Here is a 24,444-nt window from a genome sequence, read left to right as displayed (position 1 = left end):
TTTGAACAAATGCGTTTTAAGGTGAAGTGTATGGGGGTCTCCCTCTACAGGGATCGGGCAGTTGCATTTTGGCATGCTCGTTCCTTTGTTCTCGTACATGATAAACCACCAACGGAGGTGTCTTTTTTCAGTCTCCACATTGAGCGCAGACGTACTCTCTGTCTGCTGTCGTATATTTATGGGGGAGGGGTGTCAAAATACGCTTTCATCTGACAGCTATTCTTTCCGCCAGTTATCCAAGGTGCATGACCCAGGTTATATATAAGATGACTGTGTGAAAAGTGGAGAAGCGCCATAAATACATTAGGCCCCGTTCACAAGTTGCGTTTGGAATCCAGTTAAGCTCACTATATCCATGATCATGTACTGCCAGATCCCTATTGACTATAAAGGGATCCAGAGGAGATCAGCCCGCTCCCCGGAAAATATCCTGGGATTCGGCCTGAAAAAATAAACGCTGCATGCAGCAGTTTTTGTCCGACCGATTCCTGGCATATATTCTGGAAAGCGAACGTATGATTTGGCGGTACACGGTCGTATCCAGCAATGCCAGGTATGGTGAGCTCAGCTGGATTAGGCCACCAGATTCCGAAAAACTGCGAACGGAGCCTTACTTTGTGATTTACAGCCTGTATTATACAGGTCCTTCTAAAAAAATTAGCATATTGTGATAAAGTTCATTATTTTCTGTAATGTACTGATAAACATTAGACTTTCATATATTTTAGATTCATTACACACCAACTGAAGTAGTTCAAGCCTTTTATTGTTTTAATATTGATGATTTTGGCATACAGCTCATGAAAACCCAAAATTCCTATCTAAAAAAATTAGCATATTTCATCCGACCAATAAAAGAAAAGTGTTTTTAATACAAAAAAAGTCAACCTTCAAATAATTATGTTCAGTTCTGCACTCAATACTTGGTCGGGAATCCTTTTGCAGAAATGACTGCTTCAATGCAGCGTGGCATGGAGGCCATCAGCCTGTGGCACTGCTGAGGTGTTATGGAGGCCCAGGATGCTTCCATAGCGGCCTTAAGCTCATCCAGAGTGTTGGGTCTTGCGTCTCTCAACTTTCTCTTCCCAATATCCCACAGATTCTCTATGGGGTTCAGGTCAGGAGAGTTGGCAGGCCAATTGAGCACAGTAATACCATGGTCAGTAAACCATTTACCAGTGGTGTTGGCGGTGTGAGCAGGTGCCAGGTCGTGCTGAAAAATGAAATCTTCATCTCCATAAAGCTTTTCAGCAGATGGAAGCATGAAGTGCTCCAAAATCTCCTGATAGCGGCTGCATTGCCCCTGCCCTTGATAAAACACAGTGGACCAACACCAGCAGCTGACATGGCACCCCAGACCATCACTGACTGTGGGTACTTGACACTGGGCTTCAGGCATTTTGGCATTTCCCTCTCCCCAGTCTTCCTCCAGACTCTGGCACCTTGATTTCCGAATGACATGCAACAGTCCAGTGCTGCTTCTCTGTAGCCCAGGTCAGGCGCTTCTGCCGCTGTTTCTGGGGAATGCGGCACCTGTAGCCCATTTCCTGCACACGCCTGTACACCATGGGTGTCAAACATGCGGCCCGCGGGCCGCATGCGGCCCGCAATGAATATTTTTGCGGCCCGGCAAGTATTTCTGAACATGAGCGCGCTGCTATCGGCGCGCTCATGTTCTCTCAGCAGCACGGGGAGAAGGAAGCTGTCCTCCCTCCCCCTGTGCTGCTGCCGCTGCCACCAATGAGAAGAGAGGGGGGGGGGGAGGAGGGGCGGGCGCACTGCGCCACCAATGAGAATAGAGGGAGGGGGGGGCGCACTGCGCCACCAATGATTGGACTATTTCCACACAGAGCGGCGCCCAGCACTCACCATTAGTCCTGGGCGCCGCTCCGTTCGCCCGCAGTGCCCCATTACTGTCTCCTCTCCTGCTCCACATGCTGCTTACTATCGGAGCGATGGGAGGAGACATCAGCTTCACTAGTGGGCGTTCCTTCTCCCTGCGCTGCGATTGGACAGCGCTACAGCCAGGAAGAAGGAATGCCCACTAGTGAAGCTGATGTCTCCTCCCATCGCTCCGATAGTAATCAGCAGCATGTGGAGCAGGAGAGGAGACAGTAATGGAGCACTGCAGGCGAACGGAGCGGCGCCCAGGACTAATGGTGAGTGCTGAGACATCGCTGGGCGCCGCTCTGTGTGGCCTGATAGTGAAAGTAGTTTAACACAATACAGGAGGCGGGTGCCGGCAGCAGAATCGCATTGCCGGCACCCTGCCCCTGACAGGGAGCTGCGATCAGAGGCAGTTAACCCCTTAGGTGCCGCACCTGAGGGGTTAACTGCTGATCTGCCAGTACCCGCCTCCTGTATAAAGGGGTAATTTATCATTGGTGGTGCAGTGTGCCCCCCCCCCTCAACCCCCCCATCCCATTAAAATCATTGGTGGCACAGTGCGCCAGCCCCTCTCAACCCCCCCAGTATTGAAATCATTGGTGGCAGTGGCCACAGGGACCTCTCCCCTCCCCCTCATTGGTGGTGCAGTGGCAGCTTCTGATCGGAGCCCCAGCTGTGTAAGCCTGGGGCTCCGATCAGTTACCATGGCAGCCAGGACGCTACAGAAGCCCTGGTTGCCATGGTAACATCCCTGATGCTGTGTGCACAAGGCACAGAGCAGTAGGGACAGTGTGAAGTCCTATTCACCCTGATAGAGCTGAATAGGACAAGGGATGAAAGATCCCAGGTTCTCGCCCCTAAGGCTACTTTCACACTTGCGTTCAGAGCGGATCCGTCTGAGACGGATCCGCTCATATAATGCAGACGGTGGATCCGTTCAGAACGGATCCGTCTGCATTATATTGTAAAAAAAATTCTAACTGTGAAAGTAGCCTGAACGGATCCGTCCAGACTTTTACATTGAAAGTCAATGGGGGACGGATCCGTTTGAAGATTGAGCCATATTGTGTCATCTTCAAACGGATCCGTCCCCATTGACTTCCATTGTAAGTCTGGACGGATCCGCACGCCTCCGCACGGCCAGGCGTTTTTTTTTTATGCGGCCCACATAAACTTAAATTTAGTTTTTTTGGCCCATGTTAGCCTTTGAGTTTGACATGCTTGCTGTACACGGTGGCTCTGGATGTTTCTACTCCAGACTCAGTCCACTACTTCCGCAGGTCCCCCAAGGTCTGGAATCGGTCCTTCTCCACAATCTTCCTCAGGGTCCGGTCACCTCTTCTCGTTGTGCAGCGTTTTCTGCCACACTTTCTCCTTCCCACAGACTTCCCACTGAGGTGCCTTGATCCAGCACTCTGGGAACAGCCTATTCGTTCAGAAATTTATTTCTGTGTCTTACCCTCTTGCTTGAGAGTGTCAATGATGGCCTTCTGGACAGCAGTCAGGTCGGCAGTCTTACCCATGATTGCGGTTTTGAGTAATGAACCAGGCTGGGAGTTTTTAAAAGCCTCAGGAATCTTTTGCAGGTGTTTAGAGTTAATTAGTTGATTCAGATGATTAGGTTAATAGCTCGTTTAGAGAACCTTTTCATTATATGCTAATTTTTTTCAGATAGGATTTTTGGGTTTTCATGAGCTGTATGCCAAAATCATCAATATTAAAACAATAAAAGGCTTGAACTACTTAAGTTGGTGTGTAATGAATCTAAAATATATGAAAGTCTAATGTTTATCAGTACATTACAGAAAATAATGAACTTTATCACAATATGCAATTTTTTTTAGAAGGACCTGTAATCCAGAGCTGCATTCACAATTCTGCCAGTATTGGGAAATTACCTAGCCTGTCATCAGAGCTCCTATAATGTAGTGGGACAGATGTATTACCTACCCCAGATCACTGGGCAATTTTCACCAGAAAAAAGGTCTGTTCAGACATTGTATATGGAAGTAATGCTTGGAGGTTCCAGCTCAAAGTCACCAGAATGGTGAATGCAGCTCTGGCGTATAATACGGGCTATAAAGTAAGTAATGGGAGGGTTGTGTAGAGTCTGTGGTAATAGTAAAAGATACATAAAAATACAACTATAAAGTAGTGAAGATCTGCAGGCTCTGAATGAAGACATGGGATCTAAAATCTAATTGTCCCTGCAACATCTGATGATAATTCAATCTACTAAAAATATTCCTCTACTTGGTAACCCTTTGTGTAAGTTTTTGGTATCGTTATAACCGCAGCGTTCATTCTAATTCATTTACATAGCATGCAAATCAAGTAACTATCGTCCATGGGAAAATCCTGATTTGTATAGACATAAACTGCTGGTTTCACAAAGGGACAATTAAGGTCAGTCATGATTTAATTAACTACATCAGCTCGCTGCTAAGCGCGGTTTGTGCTCAGTTATTCCCATATTATAGCCGTATGCCACCTACTATAGAAGTCAGTGTAACCTGAAAAATTTTCATATGCATTTTACATAGTTATGAAATCCATATAGAAAATCTTACACATGGAAATGACAGATGATAATAAAGATGCAAGTTGGGGAGAAATCCTGTTGCATCATCCTTCTCCTCCCCCGCCGTCCTGTCTATTATTTACTATGTCTGCCTTGTTCACAGGAGCCCAGAACTGTACACAGTACTTTATGTGTGGTCTGACCAGTGATGTGTAAAGTGGCAGTGTACTGTCCTCTGTAGTGTGTGTGTGTGTGTGTGTGTGTATATATATATATATATATATATATATATATATATATATATATATACAGTGTACTGTCCTCTGTAGTGTGTATGTGTGTGTATATACAGTGGCAAGAAAAATGATGTGAACCCTTTGGAATGATGTGGATTTCTGCACAAATTGGTCATAAAATGTGATCTGATCTTCATCTAAGTCACAACAATAGACAATCACAGTCTGCTTAAACTAATAACACACACAGAATTAAATGTTACCATGTTTTTATTGAACACATCATGTAAACATTCACAGTGCAGGTGGAAAAAGTATGTGAACACTTGGATTTAATAACTGGTTGAACCTCCTTTGGCAGCAATAACTTCAACCAAACGTTTCCTGTAGTTGCAGATCAGACGTGCACAACGGTCAGGAGTAATTCTCGACCATTCCTCTTTACAGAACTGTTTCAGTTCAGCAATATTCTTGGGATGTCTGGTGTGAATCGTTTTCTTGAGGTTATGCTACAGCATCTCAATCGGGTTGAGGTCAGGACTCTGACTGGGCCACTCCAGAAGGCGTATTTTCTTCTGTTTAAGCCATTCTGTTGTTGATTTACTTCTATGCTTTGGGTCGTTGTCCTGTTGCAATACTCATCTTCTGTTGAGCTTCAGCTGGTGGACAGATGGCCTTAAGTTCTCCTGCAAAATGTCTTGATAAACTTGGGAATTCACTTTTCCTTCGATGATAGCAATCTGTCCAGGCCCTGACGCAGCAAAGCAGCCCCAAACCATGATGCCCCCACCACCATACTTCACAGTTGGGATGAGGTTTTGATGTTGGTGTGCTGTGCCTCTTTTTCTCCATACATAGTGTTGTGTGTTTCTTCCAAACTACTCAACTTTGGTTTCATCTGTCCACAGGATATTTTGCCAGTACTGCTGTGGAACATCCAGGTGCTCTTGTGCAAACTGTAAACGTGCAGCAATGTTTTTTTTGGACAGCAGTGGCTTCCTCTGTGGTATTCTCCCATGAAATCCATACTTGTTTAGTGTTTTACGTATCGTAGATTCGCTAACAGGGATGTTAGCATATGCCAGAGACTTTTGTAAATCTTTAGCTGACACTCTAGGATTCTTCTTCACCTCATTGAGCAGTCTGCGCTGTGCTCTTGCAGTCCTCTTTACAGGACGGCCACTCCTAGGGAGAGTAGCAGCAGTGCTGAACTTTCTCCATTTATAGACAATTTGTCTTACCGTGGACTGATAAACAGCAAGGCTTTTGGAGATACTTTTATAACCCTTTCCAGCTTTATGCAAGTCAACAATTCTTAATCGTAGGTCTTCTGGGAGCTCTTTTGTGCGAGGCATCATTCACATCAGGCAATGCTTCTTGTGAAAAGCAAACCCAGAACTGGTGTGTTTTTTTTTTTTTTTGTTTTTTTTATAGGGCAGGGCAGCTGTAACCAACACCTCCAATCTCATCTCATTGATTGGACTCCAGTTGGCTGACACCTCACTCCAATTAGCTCTTGGAGATGTCATTAGTCTAGGGGTTCACATACTTTTTCCACCTGCACTATGAATGTTTACATGGTGTGCTCAATAAAAACATGGTAACATTTAATTCTTTGTGTGTTATTAGTTTAGGCAGACTGTGATTGTCTATTGTTGTGACTTAGATGAAGATCAGATCACATTTTATGACCAATTTGTGCAGAAATCCATATCATTCCAAAGGGTTCACATACTTTTTCTTGCAACTGTGTGTGTGTATGTATATGTGTGTGTGTGTGTATATATATATATATATATATATATATATATATATATATATATATATATATATATATATATATATATATATATATATATATATATATAAAAAAAAGAAAAACCACAGGCGGCACCACCCTTCGGATATATGGGTGCAAAATCCAAGGACGGCAGCAGGTGCTTACCCAGTAATGAAGATACAAAAATTGGACTGCACTCCAAACAATTCGTGAAAAAAAATCAGTGTTTATTCACCCATCTATGGCAAAGCGACGTTTCGGCTCCAACTGAGCCTTTCTCAAGCTTGAAAAAGGCTCAGTTGGAGCCGAAACGTCGCTTTGCCATAGATGGGTGAATAAACACAGATTTTTTTTCACGAATTGTTTGGAGTGCAGTCCAATTTTTGTATGTATGTGTATATATATATATATATATATATATATATATATATATATATATATATATATATATATATATATATATATATATATATATATAGAGAAGGAAAGTCCGCAGCACTCCTTTAAGTAAAAAAGTGAATTTTATTCACACATGTCAGACAACGTTTCGGTCCTCTCACAGGACCATTTTCAAGTCAAGTGAACAAAAAAGTGCATAGTGCAAAAATAAATACAGCTCTACAGCATGACACCATCCATTATCAGCCAATAGAGTACTAGGTGCACTCCCATTCATGGGTGGACTACAATTCATGTAATTAACTCCATATATTGCCGTGCATATCAACTTCAGTAGCAGTACATCAGTGTTACATTCAATAGTAATTCATCATAATATGTGTACATAAAGTGTATATAATAAAGTGAACCGTGCAGTTTTTAAAAAAATTCTTGACTGTATTACCTTGCCTTAAGCCTGCTGGAGAGCCGAGAGAGTTTGTGGAGAAGGCGTCTCTACATGTGTCTGAACACGCCACTCATCCGCGTCCTCTACTCCTTACTGCGCATGTACTCAGCCCTGTTCCGTTCACTCAGCTTCTAATGCTCCTACGTCACCTCTATGGTGGAAACCAACGCGATGACGTACGGTCGATCACGTCCAGGCGCCGCACACAGACGAGTCTGTGTCAGCGTATGGACAGATCGTTCACGCCCCATCACGAGTACCTATCCACCATCTTTTTTTAGGTAATATTTTCGGGCAAAAGTATCATGCCTCCATAACTCACATATTTATCTCGTCTCCATCTATATACGGCCTGGCACTGGCAAAAAAAGTCAGCTTCCATTTATATCATCAGGCAAATCATTGTAGTTTTCCATTTAAATTCACTGCATATAGAGAGCAGACAACATCAGGGTATAGGCTATGTAAGCTGGGTATCTAGCTAACCATTCCTCCTGTCACCCTAAATTCTACATTTAACCCTTTGGGTTTTAGGGTATCGAGCCGAAAAATCCACCTAAGTTCAGTTTTTTTAATTTACTTAATCGATCACCTCCTCTTTCCAATGGTTTAACATGATCTATAATCATAAATTTCAAGTCACTTTCTTTATGATTTTTTTCGGCAAAATGCTTTGATACAGGCAGATCTCTTCTTTTATTCCTAATAGACTGCCTATGGTTATTTAACCTGGTCTTTAGATCGCAAGTGGTTTCACCAACATATAATTTTTTACAAGGGCACCATAGTACATATATCACCCATGACGAATCACAGGTGAGATAATGCACTATATCAAAGGTCTCGCCCGTGTCTGGATGTGCGAACGTCGATCCCTTGACCATCAGTTTACAGTTCACACATCCCAGACACGGGAAAGAGCCCGTGCGCCTTGTTTTGAGGAATGTCTGTCTGGATTGTCCTTTATCTGGTACTTTGGAGTGTACTACCTTATCCCTGATGTTGCCTGCTCTTCTATATGCCATCATCGGCACACTTCTAAATGCAGCAACATTTGGGTGTCCACTACTCAGTAAACTCCAATGTCGCCTTATTATTTTTTCAATTTCAGGACTCAACTCGTTATATGATGATACAAACGGCATTCTGTCATTAGTTCTCCTAGTTTTCGGGGTCAATAACTCATCTCTGGGGATTTTTTTAGCCCTTTCTGCATGTCTTTTCACTAACTTTCTAGGGTATCCCCTGTCTATAAAAGATTGTTCCATATTTTTCATTGCTGTACACATATTCTCATCCTTATCAACAATTCTCCGCACCCGAAGCATTTGGCTAAACGGCAGAGAATCTACCATCCTTCTTGGGTGCCCACTGGTAAAATGCAATAATGTATTCTTATCTGTGGCCTTAATGTTTAAATCCATATGCACCTGTTCATCCTCAATGTATACTTGTGTGTCCAAGTATTGCACCCGGTCAGTCGATGCCGTTAACGTAAACTGGATCTCCCGATCAAGGGAGTTCAAGTATACGTGAAAATCCATCAACTGATCCATGGTGCCATCCCAAATGAGGAAAATGTCATCTATGTATCTCCACCACGACAACACTTGATTGAAGTGGGGAGATACATAGACGAGACGCTCCTCAAATGACCGCACAAAAATATTTGCATAAGTGGGCGCGGCATTAGAGCCCATCGCCGCGCCCATCTTTTGCAAGAAAAATTGTCCCTGGAACACAAAATAATTGTTCCTCAAGGACAATTCCAACAATGTCAATATAAATTGTCGAACTGGGGCGGGATGCTCCGAATGTGCCAACATCTCCGCCACAGCCGACAAGCCTTTGTTGTGGTCAATCGAGGTGTACAACGACACTATGTCAAAGGAGGCTATAATGGCCCCCCTTGGTACCTGCATCCCTTTTAATCTTGGTGATGAAGTCTCCGGTATCTCTAACGTACGATCTAGCACCCATAGCATATTCTCTCAGTATCTTATCCAGAAATACATTGTACACCTCGATTGTCCACAACAAAGGCTTGTCGGCTGTGGCGGAGATGTTGGCACATTCGGAGCATCCCGCCCCAGTTCGACAATTTATATTGACATTGTTGGAATTGTCCTTGAGGAACAATTATTTTGTGTTCCAGGGACAATTTTTCTTGCAAAAGATGGGCGCGGCGATGGGCTCTAATGCCGCGCCCACTTATGCAAATATTTTTGTGCGGTCATTTGAGGAGCGTCTCGTCTATGTATCTCCCCACTTCAATCAAGTGTTGTCGTGGTGGAGATACATAGATGACATTTTCCTCATTTGGGATGGCACCATGGATCAGTTGATGGATTTTCACGTATACTTGAACTCCCTTGATCGGGAGATCCAGTTTACGTTAACGGCATCGACTGACCGGGTGCAATACTTGGACACACAAGTATACATTGAGGATGAACAGGTGCATATGGATTTAAACATTAAGGCCACAGATAAGAATACATTATTGCATTTTACCAGTGGGCACCCAAGAAGGATGGTAGATTCTCTGCCGTTTAGCCAAATGCTTCGGGTGCGGAGAATTGTTGATAAGGATGAGAATATGTGTACAGCAATGAAAAATATGGAACAATCTTTTATAGACAGGGGATACCCTAGAAAGTTAGTGAAAAGACATGCAGAAAGGGCTAAAAAAATCCCCAGAGATGAGTTATTGACCCCGAAAACTAGGAGAACTAATGACAGAATGCCGTTTGTATCATCATATAACGAGTTGAGTCCTGAAATTGAAAAAATAATAAGGCGACATTGGAGTTTACTGAGTAGTGGACACCCAAATGTTGCTGCATTTGGAAGTGTGCCGATGATGGCATATAGAAGAGCAGGCAACATCAGGGATAAGGTAGTACACTCCAAAGTACCAGATAAAGGACAATCCAGACAGACATTCCTCAAAACAAGGCGCACTGGCTCTTTCCCGTGTCTGGGATGTGTGAACTGTAAACTGATGGTCAAGGGATCGACGTTCGCACATCCAGACACGGGCGAGACCTTTGATATAGTGCATTATCTCACCTGTGATTCGTCATGGGTGATATATGTACTATGGTGCCCTTGTAAAAAATTATATGTTGGTGAAACCACTTGCGATCTAAAGACCAGGTTAAATAACCATAGGCAGTCTATTAGGAATAAAAGAAGAGATCTGCCTGTATCAAAGCATTTTGCCGAAAAAAATCATAAAGAAAGTGACTTGAAATTTATGATTATAGATCATGTTAAACCATTGGAAAGAGGAGGTGATCGATTAAGTAAATTAAAAAAAACTGAACTTAGGTGGATTTTTCGGCTCGATACCCTAAAACCCAAAGGGTTAAATGTAGAATTTAGGGTGACAGGAGGAATGGTTAGCTAGATATCCAGCTTACATAGCCTATACCCTGATGTTGTCTGCTCTCTATATGCAGTGAATTTAAATGGAAAACTACAATGATTTGCCTGATGATATAAATGGAAGCTGACTTTTTTTGCCAGTGCCAGGGCCGTATATAGATGGAGACGAGATAAATATGTGAGTTATGGAGGCATGATACTTTTGCCCGAAAATATTACCTAAAAAAAGATGGTGGATAGGTACTCGTGATGGGGCGTGAACGATCTGTCCATACGCTGACGCAGACTCGTCTGTGTGCGGCGCCTGGACGTGATCGACCGTACGTCATCGCGTTGGTTTCCACCATAGAGGTGACGTAGGAGCATTAGAAGCTGCGTGAACGGAACAGGGCTGAGTACATGCGCAGTAAGGAGTAGAGGACGCGGATGAGTGGCGTGTTCAGACACATGTAGAGACGCCTTCTCCAAACCTCCACAACTCTCTCGGCTCTCCAGCAGGCTTAAGGCAAGGTAATACAGTCAAGAATTTTTTTAAAAACTGCACGGTTCACTTTATTATATACACTTTATGTACACATATTATGATGAATTACTATTGAATGTAACACTGATGTACTGCTACTGAAATTGATATGCACGGCAATATATCGAGTTAATTATATGAATTGTAGTCCACCCATGAATGGGAGTGCACCAGTACTCTATTGGCTGATAATGGATTGTGTCATGCTGTAGAGCTGTATTTATTTTTGCACTATGCACTTTTTTGTTCACTTGACTTGAAAATGGTCCTGTGAGAGGACCGAAACGTTGTCTGACATGTGTGAATAAAATTCACTTTTTTACTTAAAGGAGTGCTGCGGACTTTCCTTCTCTACTGAATTTGTCCCATATCGAGGGACCACCGCGGGCACCTGCATTATTTCTGCACTAAAGGGAGTGCTGCCTGAATCTTTTTATGGATCTATATATATATATATATATATATATATATATATATATATATATATATATATATATATATATATATATATATATATATATATATATATATATACAGTGTACTAGGGCTGCAGCTAACGATTATTTGAATAATCGATTAGTTGCCGATTAATTTCTACGATTAATCGATTAATCGGGAAAAACGACAAAATTACAAAACAGAGAGGTTTATATGATCTTAGTTGAAAAATATGTTCAAAGGCCATATTAAAACAAATTGTGGACGACACTATTATGGGGGATCTGTGGACGACACTATTATGGGGGATCTGTGGACGACACTGTTATGGGGATCTGTGGACGACACTTATGGGGGATCTGTGGACGACACTTATGGGGGATCTGTGGACGACACTTATGGGGGATCTGTGGACGACACTTATGGGGGATCTGTGGACGACACTTATGGGGGATCTGTGGACGACACTTATGGGGGATCTGTGGACGACACTTATGGGGGATCTGTGGACGACACTTATGGGGGATCTGTGGACGACACTTATGGGGGATCTGTGGACGACACTTATGGGGGATCTGTGGATGACACTTATGGGGGATCTGTGGACGACACTTATGGGGGATCTGTGGACGACACTTATGGGGGATCTGTGGACGACACTTATGGGGGATCTGTGAACGACACTTATGGGGGATCTGTGGACGACACTTATGGGGGATCTGTGGACGACACTTATGGGGGATCTGTGGACGACACTTATGGGGGATCTGTGGACGACACTATTATGGGGGATCTGTGGACGGCGTAGTTATGGAGAGGGGGATCTGTGGACGGCGTAGTTATGGAGAGGGGGATCTGTGGACGGCGTAGTTATGGAGAGGGGGATCTGTGGACGGCGTAGTTATGGAGAGGGGGATCTGTGGGTGGCGCAGTTATGGAGAGGGGGATATGTGCACTGTTATGGGCATAACAGTGCACAGATCCCTTTCCTCATAACAGTGCACAGACCCCCCTCCCCATAGCAGTGCCATACACAGACCCCCCCCTCCTCCCCATAGCAGTGCTATACACAGACCCCCCTTCCCATAGCAGTGCCATAGACAGATCCCCCCTCCCCCTTCCCCCTAACAGCCCCGGCCCCGATGCTTGCATCTTTATTTTACCTTTTTACAATGACGCTCCTGTAACAGCCAGGCAGAGCGGACGGCGGCGTAACGTCACTCAATCACGTGACGCGCCTGCTCCGCCCACTTCATGAATGAAGGAGGCGGAGCAGGCGCGTCACGTGAGTGAGTGACGTTACGCCGCCGTCCGCTCTCCCTGGCTGTTACAGGAGCGGGAGCGTCATTGTAAAAAGGTAAAATAAAGATGCAGCGACCGCCCGCCCGAATAGCAACGAATCGGCGATTATTCGATAACTGGATTCGTCGACAACGAATCCAGTTATCGAATATAATCGATTACATCGATTAATCGTTGCAGCCCTACAGTGTACTGTCCTCTAGTATAACTAGTGTACTGTGTGTGTGTGTGTGTGTATATATATATATACAGTATGCTGTCCTCTGTAGTATATATAGTATACTGTCCTCTTCCATGTTAATTACTTTTCACTGTTTAGTGTCATCTGCGAAAATTGACATTTTACTATGCAAGCCTTCTACAAGATCATTGATAAATATATTGAAGAGAATAGGGCCCAATACTGACCCCTGAGGTACTCCACTAGTGAGTGACTCAATATGAATGTGTACCTTAAAAATGTGACATAAAAAACTGACCTATTGTTTAAAGCACATTATTATGGTAAATTTTTGGGGTAATGTTATTTTAATTTTCTGTGTCGGTATCTATATTTAAAGAAAAAGCATAAATCCTGCAGTTTTCCTGCAGGGAGTACTGGCTTAACTGGGTGAGAGGCCTAAGTCAGGATTTGGGGGGTACTATCTCCCCATAAGGAGAGATAGTACCCCCAAATCAGTTGTTTCTGAGAACTGCTTGACTCCATTGTTTTGCATGGAGTCAAACAACTTCTGGCTCCTTTGAGCAGGTCTTCCAGTCCAGGATGTTTGGTCTAAATTCCACAGTTCTTCTGGATTTGGGGGTTTTGCTTCATAAACCGCATTTTTGATACCACCCACAAGTTCTTTATGGGCTTGAGGTTATGGGATTGGGATGCACACTCCATTACCTCAATCCTGTTTGTAACCAAGATGTTGTTAGCTTACTGGTGTGGTTTGGATCATTATTATGTTGAAACTGATCCATGTTCCCTCGTAGTGCGATAAGTAGGCCCAACTCCAAGGTATTAGAAACATCCTTATATCAGGATTTGTGCACCACCATGCTTTAATGTCTTCACTAGACCCAAAAAGAACTATTTGGCTTTCATCAGTCCACAAAACGTTGCACCATTTCTCTTTGGGACAGTCAATGTATTCCTTAGCAAATTTTTATCTATTCAGGACATGTCTTTTTTGAACAATGAGACTTTGCAAGGAGTGCTGGTAACTTGGCTTCACTTAATTGTCTTCTGATTGTAGCAGCTCCCACTGGTATCTCGTTCCTCGTTTCCTTCTTCGTCTTTCAGGTTTTGGTTGCCACTTCAAGGCATTTGAGATCATTTTAGCTGAGCAGCCTATAATTTGCCCCACTTCTATATGGTTTCCCTCTCTAGTCAAGTTTTTTATCAAAGTATGTTCTTCATCAAAACAATGTCTAGAACGACCCATTTCCCCCAGTATTTCAGAAGGAAATGCGCTATAACCAACATATACAACATTTGACACCCTCCTACCTTAAATAAGAGCGAACATTGACACCCGTTATTCCACAGAATGAATGACTTAAACAATTTAACCCCTCACTGCTATTATTTTGAGCACACCACTTTCAGTCAGTTAGTCAATTACTCAGGTCCTAATTGTTGGGTCTCTGCTGAACTTACAAATAAATAATTTGCTATGTAGAAATATCACCTACCAAAAACAGCGATTTATCCGGTTAATGATGTTGGACAGCTATATTTTTTTTAACACCACTGTGTATGGCAGCAGCTGCACCTGGACACTGGTGCCAGGAGGCCGAAAATCCCTTCTGCCATGTAAAGACACCAGTATTATAAATTTTGGCACATGGTAGATGGGGGCCCTGTTACTGATTTTGTATTGGGGCCCCGGAACTTCAAGTTACTCTTCTGGATACAACTGAATAGAGGTTTTAAGAAATATAAAATGGAGCCATCTTGTGTCACACTATATGTATGTGTATTGATATATATTTCACTGATGTGATTCTGAGCAGTTATTTCACCTTCTGCCGTATTATTATGTGGTCAGAACTTTGGAAATTACATTAAAAGGATATTACCCAAGTCTGTTTACCTCATTAGGTTAAATGCTGGTCTTCGGTGGTTTTTTCCCTTCAGCAAGCTATAATTGGAAGCCACTATTGACCACCGATCAGCTGTCTGTCATCCCTCTGGTCGGTTCCCGTCCACACTTCTCTAGAAATGACTGTGGAGTAGAAGGTTTGCCGTTCTACTGAGGATGCAGACCTTGTAAAACCAGCGTGAAAACATCACAATGGCACAAGAATACAAGAATAACATTTCTAAAATGTAAATGAGCGCCAACAAGGGGTTGACCATTAGCAAACCATCAAATTATAGGCTTCTCGTTTCAGAGCAGTGATTGTGTTGGTTGTTTGGCCGTCAGGTTTAATCCCTCCTACCCCAGAGCTTTTTTTTGATTCTGCGTTTTGGTTTTGCGCTCCCTGCCTTCCCGGAGCCATAACTTTTCTATTTTTCCGTTCACATAGCTGTATGAGGGCTTGTTTTTTGCGGGACAAGTTGTACTCCACCATTTAATATTGCATATGATGTAGTGGGAAGCGGGGAAAAAAATTCCAATTGAGGTGAAATTGGAAAAAAAAAAGCAATTCCGCCACAGTTTTATGGGTTTTTTGATTGCAACGTTCGATGTGCCATAAAACAGTTACTTTCATTCTACAGGTCAGTACGAACCCAGCGATATCTTATATGTGTAGTTCTTCTTGAATTTTGATAGTGATAAAGAAATAAAAAAGTTGGAAAAAAATCAGTTTTATTATTTTATCACCATATTATGACCCCTATAAAGTTTTTGTGATCATGTGTACAGAGCGGTGTGGGGGCTCTTTTTTTGCGGGGTGATCTGAAATTTTCATTGATACCATTTTGGGATTTGTATGACTTTTTGATCACTTTTTATTTAATTTTTATGTAGAAAATTAAGGGACCAAAAACGGCAAATCAGCCATTTTGATGCTTTTTTCAGTTTCCCCGTTTGCTGTATGGGAAATATATTTTTATACTATTGCTGTTTTCACACATAGCAATACCCATGATGTGTATTTTTATTTTTTTATTTTATTTTTATTTTGGGGAAAGGGAATTTTTATGTTTTTTTTTTTTTTTACTATTATTTATTTTTACACATTTTTGTAGTTTCCATAGGGAACTAAAACAAGCAATCATTAGCATCGAAGTCTATGAGAAAATGTCTAGTTTCCTATGGAGCCCTATTACAGGCAAGGGCTCCATAGGAAATACTATGCAGCAGCCTCCTGTCATACATTCTGACAGGGGCTGCTGCACACAAGCTTTGGCTTCTCCGATCGCCGCACAGGGGAGCCGGAGCATCACCAGAAGCGTGCGCTTCAGGTATTTCGTGAACTCAGATGCCGTGGTCAGGATTGTACAATGTCCGCGACCGGCATTACTATTGGTCATGGACATTAGCTGCGGGTGTCTGCTGTATGAAAGAGCAGGCACCTTGCGGCTATTGCGCCTGCTTCGCTCAGGAGCAGGCGCCATCTTTAAAAACCTGGCCAGCGCTGTACTAGAACGGGGTTACTTCTTGGGGGCAATAATTTTCTCTAGTTATACTGCCTCGAGCGCCTTACCGTATTATAGATCTGTAATATAAAAACTGTTGCCTGCTATGGACTCATAATGTACCTGCCGCAAGAAGCAGAGCGGAGGATGGGAGTGTAGTGGCTGTGCCTGCAGTAGTCATTCACAGTGGCAGTCCTCACACTAACGCTCCCTAGGGTCAGGGCAGTGATAGGAAGGCTCACCCTTTCTTCCCTCAGGGTACACCCTGAATTTGGGGCTCCTTCCTGATTGTAGTTTGGGTGCCCCTGTTGTCCAGGAGCGCATGTAGCTCCACTCTCTTCCTCAGCTAACACTAGAATGGACTAGAGGCGGATCCATCTCCTAGCCTCCTATAATGGTCAGTATTGTTAACCCTGACCTATCCATACATAACTATATAGGTACTATACACTATATCAGGAGAGTACATAGAACCAAATAATATTAAATTACAATAAACAATTTTACTGCATACCCGTACAAAATGCATGAGAAGAAAATTGTGGCAAGCCACAGTAGGTGGTGTAAAGAATAGTGTTTAACCTGTCCTAATTTACCTTCCGGCCTGAACCACTGTGATAAATCTGGCATGTTCCAGACTTAAGAGTGTATTTGATCAGGCAGACGATTGTCGGGAGGGAGGTGTTCCTTCCTGGCAATTGCCTGCTTGCTAGTGGAGGAGACCGCTGCTATTACATGCAGCGATCTCCTCCACCGTATGGGGAGGAGTGATCACTATGCCTATGCTGTATAATGGCTTGCAGATCGTTATTAGACACCACTTTCAACATGCTGAACGATCTGGATTGTCCGATGAACGAGCGTTTGCTAGTTTATCGGGAAATTGGCGGCAGTATTACACTGCAGTATGATCGCTAATGAGCATTCATGCGAACGCTCGTTAGCGATCATCGGGCAGAAAATCTGCCCTTCTAAGGGTACTTTCACACTTGCAGCAGAGGATTCCGGCAGGCAGTTCCATCGCCGGAACTGCCTGCCGGATCCGGCAATCTAGACGCAAACTGATGGCATTTGTCAGACGGATCCGTATGCGGATCCGTCTGACAAATGCATTGAAATACTGGATCCGTCTCTCCGGTGTCATCTGGAAAAACGGATCCGGTATAATTTTTTTTTTGCATTTTTAAAGGTCTGCGCATGTGCAGACCGGAAAGCTGGATCCGTTTTGCCGGAACACTTAAGGATCCGGCACTAATACACTTCAATGTAAATTAATGCCGGATCCGGCATTCTGGCAACTGATCAGTATTTTTGGCCAGAGAGAAAACTGCAACATGCTGCGGTATTTTCTCCATCCAAAAAACGTAAAAGACACTGAACTGAAGACATCCTGAACTGATTACTCTCCATTCAGAATGTATTAGGATAAAACTGATCAGTTCTTTTCCTGGTATAGAGCCCCTAGGATGGAACTCAATGTCGGAAAACAAAAACGCTAGTGTGAAAGTGCCCTGATACACCCTTTAGTTTACTCTGTCTAAATCCTTATTTACACATCCGTGTCCGTGCTCAAATCCGTGAGCAGGTGGTCAGTGATGCATCCGTGAAGTTGTCCGGGAAGGATCCGTGTGTCCATTTTTTTGCTGTTCGTGTTGCATCCATGTTTCACTGACGCTGAACAGCTGAAAAATAATTTTCAAAGTATCTCTTCTTAGTGATCCGTGAACATGGACAAAATAGAGCATGCATACGTGCTAAAAATACACACATTAAAATGGATAGGGACGTGTGCTGTCCGTGGAGAAAACGTAGAGCATGTCCGTGAAACACTGATGTGTGAATGAGGCTTAAAGGGAACCCTTCATCAACTTTATGCTGATCTCACTGAGGGCAGCATAAATTAGTGACAGAAATGCTGATGTCAGCGGTGTGTCACTCATGAGCTAAAAGTCAGTGGTCGTCGAGAACCAGCATCATAATCATTGCAGCCCGGGCCTGGAGAAGAGTCCAATCTACCTGAGAAGAGTCCTGGTTATTCCTAATCTCCCGCTCCCCCCCCCCCATCATCTGCTGATGATTGGCAGTTCTCTCCTACAGAGAAAGGGAGAAAACTAGGTAGAAGAGTCATCAGCAGGTTGGCGGGGAGAGCAGGAATTCAGGAATAACCATGACTCTTTTCCAGGCCCAGTCTGCAATGATTGTGATGCTGGTTCTCGGCAACCACTTACTTGTAACGTATAAATGACAGAGCGCTGAAATCAACTCACCCGTCTCTACTTTATACTTCCATTAGTATGGGCAGCATAACGTTGATGACAGGTTCCCTTTAGTAGGATTAGTGAATCTGCCCCACTGCGCTTATTGACCGATTGAGCTCTGCTATATCTGTCCATTGTTCTCTATGTATTTGACCTGAGATGATTTCAGAGAAATGCAAAATAGAAGAAAAAAATGAAATGAAATAGAATGTAAAGTGGAGCAGAAAATCTCGATATTAATGGCTATGCAAACGAAGGTGAAGGCAGAGAACCATTCCAGTTCAGAGAACGGCCGGCGCCGGAGAATGAGACATTTTCTGTCTTCTTAACGCTCTTTCCCGCTGACTCTTTTCAGATTCTGTCGGCACAAGTCTATTCTAAGGAAAATTGCTGAGGATTCTCCGCTCGGATTGCTGAGGCATTAACAATGAAGCACTTCATGAAGTAAGTAATTGCCTCTTATTTATTCAAGCTGTACCTGCCGCCTTCGCAGAGAGGAGGCAGCCATCTTGTGGGGGTCACGTGCCGGTGTCACACCTTCTCTATTATCCTTGGAATGTAAGAGGAAATGCTTGAAGGGTCTCTCTAACCTGTCTGTTTTACCAACTACGCTCCTTGCATCTCCCACGTAGTAACGATTCCCGACAATCTATTATTAGAACTCTATGTTGTTCCATCCCTCTATTATTCCTAGTAGAAGTTATGAACCAAAAGCCAACAGAATGCCCTAAAGGCCCATCTGGGTAGCTAGAAGTGACTGGGCCCCACAGCAAATGTTTGTATCCCCCCCTCCCCCCGCGCGTGCTTCGCAACTCCCTCCTCCTGTGTAAACCCCACTCCTTTGGCTGGTCACAATCAAGACCAGACCCGGCTGCCACGCCATCCTTTTCCTATAATGTGTGTATATATATATATATATATACACACTGTCTGTCATGTAGTGTCATTGTATAATACTGTTGTGGGGGCTCTGTCAAAGTCTTAAAGGGGTTGTCCAGGTTTAGAGCTGAACCTGGACATACCTCAATTTTCCCCCCGGCAGCCCCCCTGACAAGAGCATTAGAGCAGTTCATGCTCCGATGTTCTCCTAAATCGCGCAGGGCAAAGGCATTTTTAGGAGTTCCGGTGACGTACCGGGGCTCTCCATGGGGCTGACAGGAACCCCGATGACGTCACCAGCACTGATGGGCAGGGTTTAACACTGCCCTAGCCAGTAAAACGGCTAGGGCAGCGCTAAAGCCCGCCCATCAGAGCCGGTGATGTCACCAAACACACTGCCGGGCAGAAGTTACCGCCCGGCAGTGTGTTATTGAAAACAAAAGAGCCTGTGCGAGGAAGCGCATCAGAGCATGAGATGCTCGCCTCAGGGGGGCTGTCTGGGTGAAAATAAGGGTATGTCCGGGTCCAGCTCTGAACCCGGACAACCCCTTTAACCCTCCTCCCATGCAACCCCCACACTCCTGTGACTAGTCAAGATCCCACGCATCCCTTACAGCCCCCTTATATGGGGAGGTAAAAAAAAAGATGATATAACTAATACTGAAAACTCTTTATTGCCAGGAACAAAATATTTGACCTTTCCAAGAGTATGTTTTTGCAAAAAGATACAAAATTTTTGATATGCTTTGGACTTCCGAAGAACCTTCCCTGGCACCGCATTTCAATTCACGGAAATTCTCTCTGTTTAGATAAATAAAATGTTAAATATACATAATACATGAAGATACAATGTTGTATGTATGTATGTTTCATTATATAGAGCGGGGATCATTAACTTTTGGCACTCCAACTGCAGAGAAACTACCACTCCCAGCATGCACAATTGCTAAGCTGTTCTTGTAACTCCCATAGAAGTGAACTACGCATCCTGGGTATAATAGTTTAGGAACTGCTGGAGGGCCAGAGGTGGCTGATCCCTGATATAGAGAATTGTATCACTGCCTTTGCCGAACTTTACATTTCCCTTCCTTCTTTTCCTGTAACCCTTTGTGAAATAGGAGCCATCACCACACCTGACATGTCTGTTTTATTAATTAGGCAGACAAAGGCTGCGTGCCGAAACGCGTCTACTAGACATTAAATAAATATGGAATAAAAATAATTTATTTTCAAGCAAGATAGGAGTTGCTGGGATTCTTGATCTGTTTTATTAATTACACTGCATTCCACAACAAACAATTCTGGGTCATCTTTTCTCACAACTTTTCATTGTTTCATTCCTCTGTTATTCTAAGTTTCTAAGTTCATTGGCAACTGTATGTAGGAGATGGGGGATGTGTTTCTATACAGCCTGATGCAGTCTCAGATTGTAGGGACGTTCCCAATTGACAATGAACTCAGAAGCTTAGAATAACAGGGAAATTGCACAAGGCAGAGTTAAAGAGGACCTTTCACCGATTATGACACTGTGAACTAAGTATACAGACTTGTAAAGCGGCGCCCGGGGATCTCGCTGCACTTACTATTATCCCCGGGCGCCTCTCCGTTCTCCTACTATGCCCTCCGGTATCTCCGGTCACTAAGTTATGGTAGGCGGAGTCTGCCCTTGTTCTGCTCTAGCGCTGGCCAATCGCAGAGCTCTCAGGCTGGGAGGTTATTTTCTCCCAGGCTGTGAGCTCTGCAATGCGATTGGCCAGCGCTACAGAAGAACAAGTGCAGACTCCGCCTACTATAACTTAGTGACTGAAATCTCCGCCTACTATAACTTAGTGACTGAAATCTCTGCCTACTATAACTTAGTGACCGGAGATACCGGAGGGAATAGCGGGAGAACGGAGCGGCGCCCGGGGATAATAGTAAGTGCAGTGAGATCCCCGGGCGCCGCTCTCCATGTCTGTATACTTAGTTCACAGTGTCATAATCGGTGAAAGGTCCTCTTTAAGAGAAATAATTGTCAACAAGTGTTCTATTGTTGGGAATACATTTATTGGGAAAAGCGATCTAGCGTCAGAAGAGGTGACACGCTCTTCAAATTGTTAGAAGTATAATAAAAGTAGTGCATAACAAATAAAAGGCATAATAGTTTATTAACAACTTACCTGAAAATCGTAAGTTTCTTGTCTCCATCTCTTCTAGCTTGATTGTTCCAACTTGAAAAACATAACTACAACCTAAATAAGAATAAAAAATTGTTATTCTCACATAAAATTTACTGTTTATATTTGAAAGTATAACAGACATTTTTAAATGTACTAAATTCTACAGACATATAACACAACAAAAAACTTACCAGAAACCCAAAGAACCCGGAGAGGACCATCTCTGTCACTCACACATGTATTTCAACGGTAAACACGTAGAAGAGCAACAACAAAGCAATCTAGGGACACAAAAAAAGGAAATAATACTTATCCATATACATGTGCAATTTTGTTTCTTCTACATTTATAAATTCTAGCAGGATTGGTTCAAACACTGTATGTAAAACTTACATAAACAGAACTTTACACCAAAGTAAATGGCGTTGCAACCTAGAGAAAAGAAACCAACATTTAGTTTGTGCCTTTAAAAACACAGTCTAGACCAGACGTGGGCAAACTTTTAGACTCGTGGGCAACAATGGGTTCATATATTGGACCCGGGGGCCGGACCAAGAGTAGATGGATGGGCGTTTGTGTGAATTAATATAAATTAAATAGAAATTTCGTAAAACATTAAAGGTTTAGTTTAATTCAAGGTATAAAAGCATAAAAAGAGTTATTGTACAAAACTTTTATGCAATGTATTTCTTTCATAACATAGTATTTATAACTCACCTTAAATTTTAGTGGGAACAGTGTTGGTCTCCCTTTTTTGCTAAGGCATCAAAGTCTGGAGTTAGCTTAGTTGTTGCAATTCGCAGAATAGATACTGTGCCAGTATATAGTAGCCCCCCCATATTGTGCCAGTATATAGGGCCCCCATAGTGCTTCCCCTCTTCTCTATAGTGCCCCCCGTATTTTGCCAGTATATAGGGCCCCCATAGTGCTTCCCCTCTTCTCTATAGTGCCCCCCGTATTTTGCCAGTATATAGGGCCCCCATAGTGCTTCCTCTCTTCTCCATAGTTCCCCCCCCATATTGTGCCAGTATATAGGGCCCCCATAGTGCTTCCCCTCTTCTCCATAGTGCCCCCCATATGTGCCAGTATATAGGGCCCCCATAGTGCTTCCCATCTTCTCCATAGTGCCCCCCGTATTGTGGTATTGTGCCAGTATTTAGGGCCCCCATAGTGCTTCCCCTCTTCTCCATAGTGCCAGTATATAGGGCCCCCATAGTGCTTCCCCTCTTCTCCATAGTGCCCCCTGTATTTTGCCAGTATATAGGGCCCCCATAGTGCTTCCTCTCTTCTCCATAGTTCCCCCCATATTGTGCCAGTATATAGGGCCCCCATAGTGCTTCCCCTCTTCTCCATACTGCCCCCCATATGTGCCAGTATATAGGGCCCCCATAGTGCTTCCCATCTTCTCCATAGTGCCCCCCGTATTGTGCCAGTATTTAGGGCCCCCATAGTGCTTCCCCTCTTCTCCATAGTGCCCCCATATGTGCCAGTATATAGGGCCCCCATAGTGCTTCCCCTCTTCTCCATAGTGCCCCCCCCGTATTTTGCCAGTATATAGGGCCCCCATAGTGCTTCCCCCTTCTCCATAGTTCCCCCCCATATTGTGCCAGTATATAGGGCCCCCATAGTGCCCCCGTATTTTGCCAGTATATAGGGCCCCCATAGTGCTTCCCCTCTTCTCCATAGTCCCCCCCCCCATATTGTGCCAGTATATAGGGCCCCCATAGTGCTTCCCCTCTTCTCCATAGTGGCCCCCATAGTGCTTCCCCCTCTTCTCCATAGTGCACCCCCCCATATTTTGGCAGTATATAGGGCCCCCATAGTGCTTCCCCTCTGCTCCATAGTAGCCCTCCATATTGTGCTAGTATATAGGGCCCCCACCCGCCTTCTTGCCACAGTATACTATAAATAATAAAAACAATAAACACATATACTTACCTTATGCTGCTGTCAGTGATGCGATGCAGGCCTCTTCCGGCCTGTGTCCTGCTCTGTATGGCTCAGGTGGCGCAATAACGTCCCTGCGCCGCCTGCACAGGTCCTTTAGCCGGCAGCTCATGATTAAAGAAGTAAGAAGAGACCGGCAGCTACGCGATCAAGAGGAGAAGGTGAGTTAATTTTTTATTTTTTTTAACCTTCAATTGACCACCTACTATGCATTCTGTATTAAAGAATGCTATTATTTTCCCTTATAACCATGTTATAAGGGAAAATAATAACATCTACACACCACCTAACCCAAACCTGAGCTTCAGTGAAGAAGTTCGGGTCTGGGTACCACAGTTTTTTATTCCGCGCGTGCAAAACTGAACAACGGAACGCAATCGCATTCAAAACTGACTGCAATTGGGTACCTACTCGCGCGGGTTTGCCGCAGTACACCCGGGACACATCCTGAACAAATCCGTCACGTGTGAAAGAGGCCTAAAGGGGATCTCTGGAGGGACACTTTATGATCAGTTTATTGTCAAGGTAGAAGTAGGGATTATCCAAAGCAGGGAAACTCCATGTCTAAAAAATTGTAACTTTCTGATGTAATAATGGGGGAAATGTATTATTCCCCTAACTTGGGCTGGGCGATTATGACAAAAATGACAAACATGATTAATTGAACATGTAACCTCGATTTGGATTATTAAGCGATTATTTG

At 43.6% G+C, this 24,444-nt stretch overlaps 1 protein-coding gene across 2 annotated transcripts in view; it reads left to right on the top strand.

Moving 5' to 3' along the window:
• The window catches only part of ELMOD1 (ELMO domain containing 1), a 131,183-nt gene that overhangs the window by 29,130 nt on the left and 77,609 nt on the right, over positions 1–24,444 (top strand). For both annotated transcript variants that reach the window (XM_044285989.1, XM_044285988.1), the window contains exon 2: positions 19,112–19,200. In XM_044285989.1, coding sequence (XP_044141924.1) covers positions 19,184–19,200 — 17 coding nt within the window. In that variant the 5' untranslated portion in view covers positions 19,112–19,183. The remainder of the gene's footprint in view (positions 1–19,111; positions 19,201–24,444) is intronic.

This window comes from Bufo gargarizans, chromosome 3 (assembly GCF_014858855.1).
Source record: "Bufo gargarizans isolate SCDJY-AF-19 chromosome 3, ASM1485885v1, whole genome shotgun sequence".
Classification (NCBI taxonomy): Eukaryota; Metazoa; Chordata; class Amphibia; order Anura; family Bufonidae; genus Bufo; species Bufo gargarizans.
The sequence above is the reverse complement of the archived record's forward strand: the minus strand, read 5'-3'. Positions and strand labels throughout refer to the sequence as shown.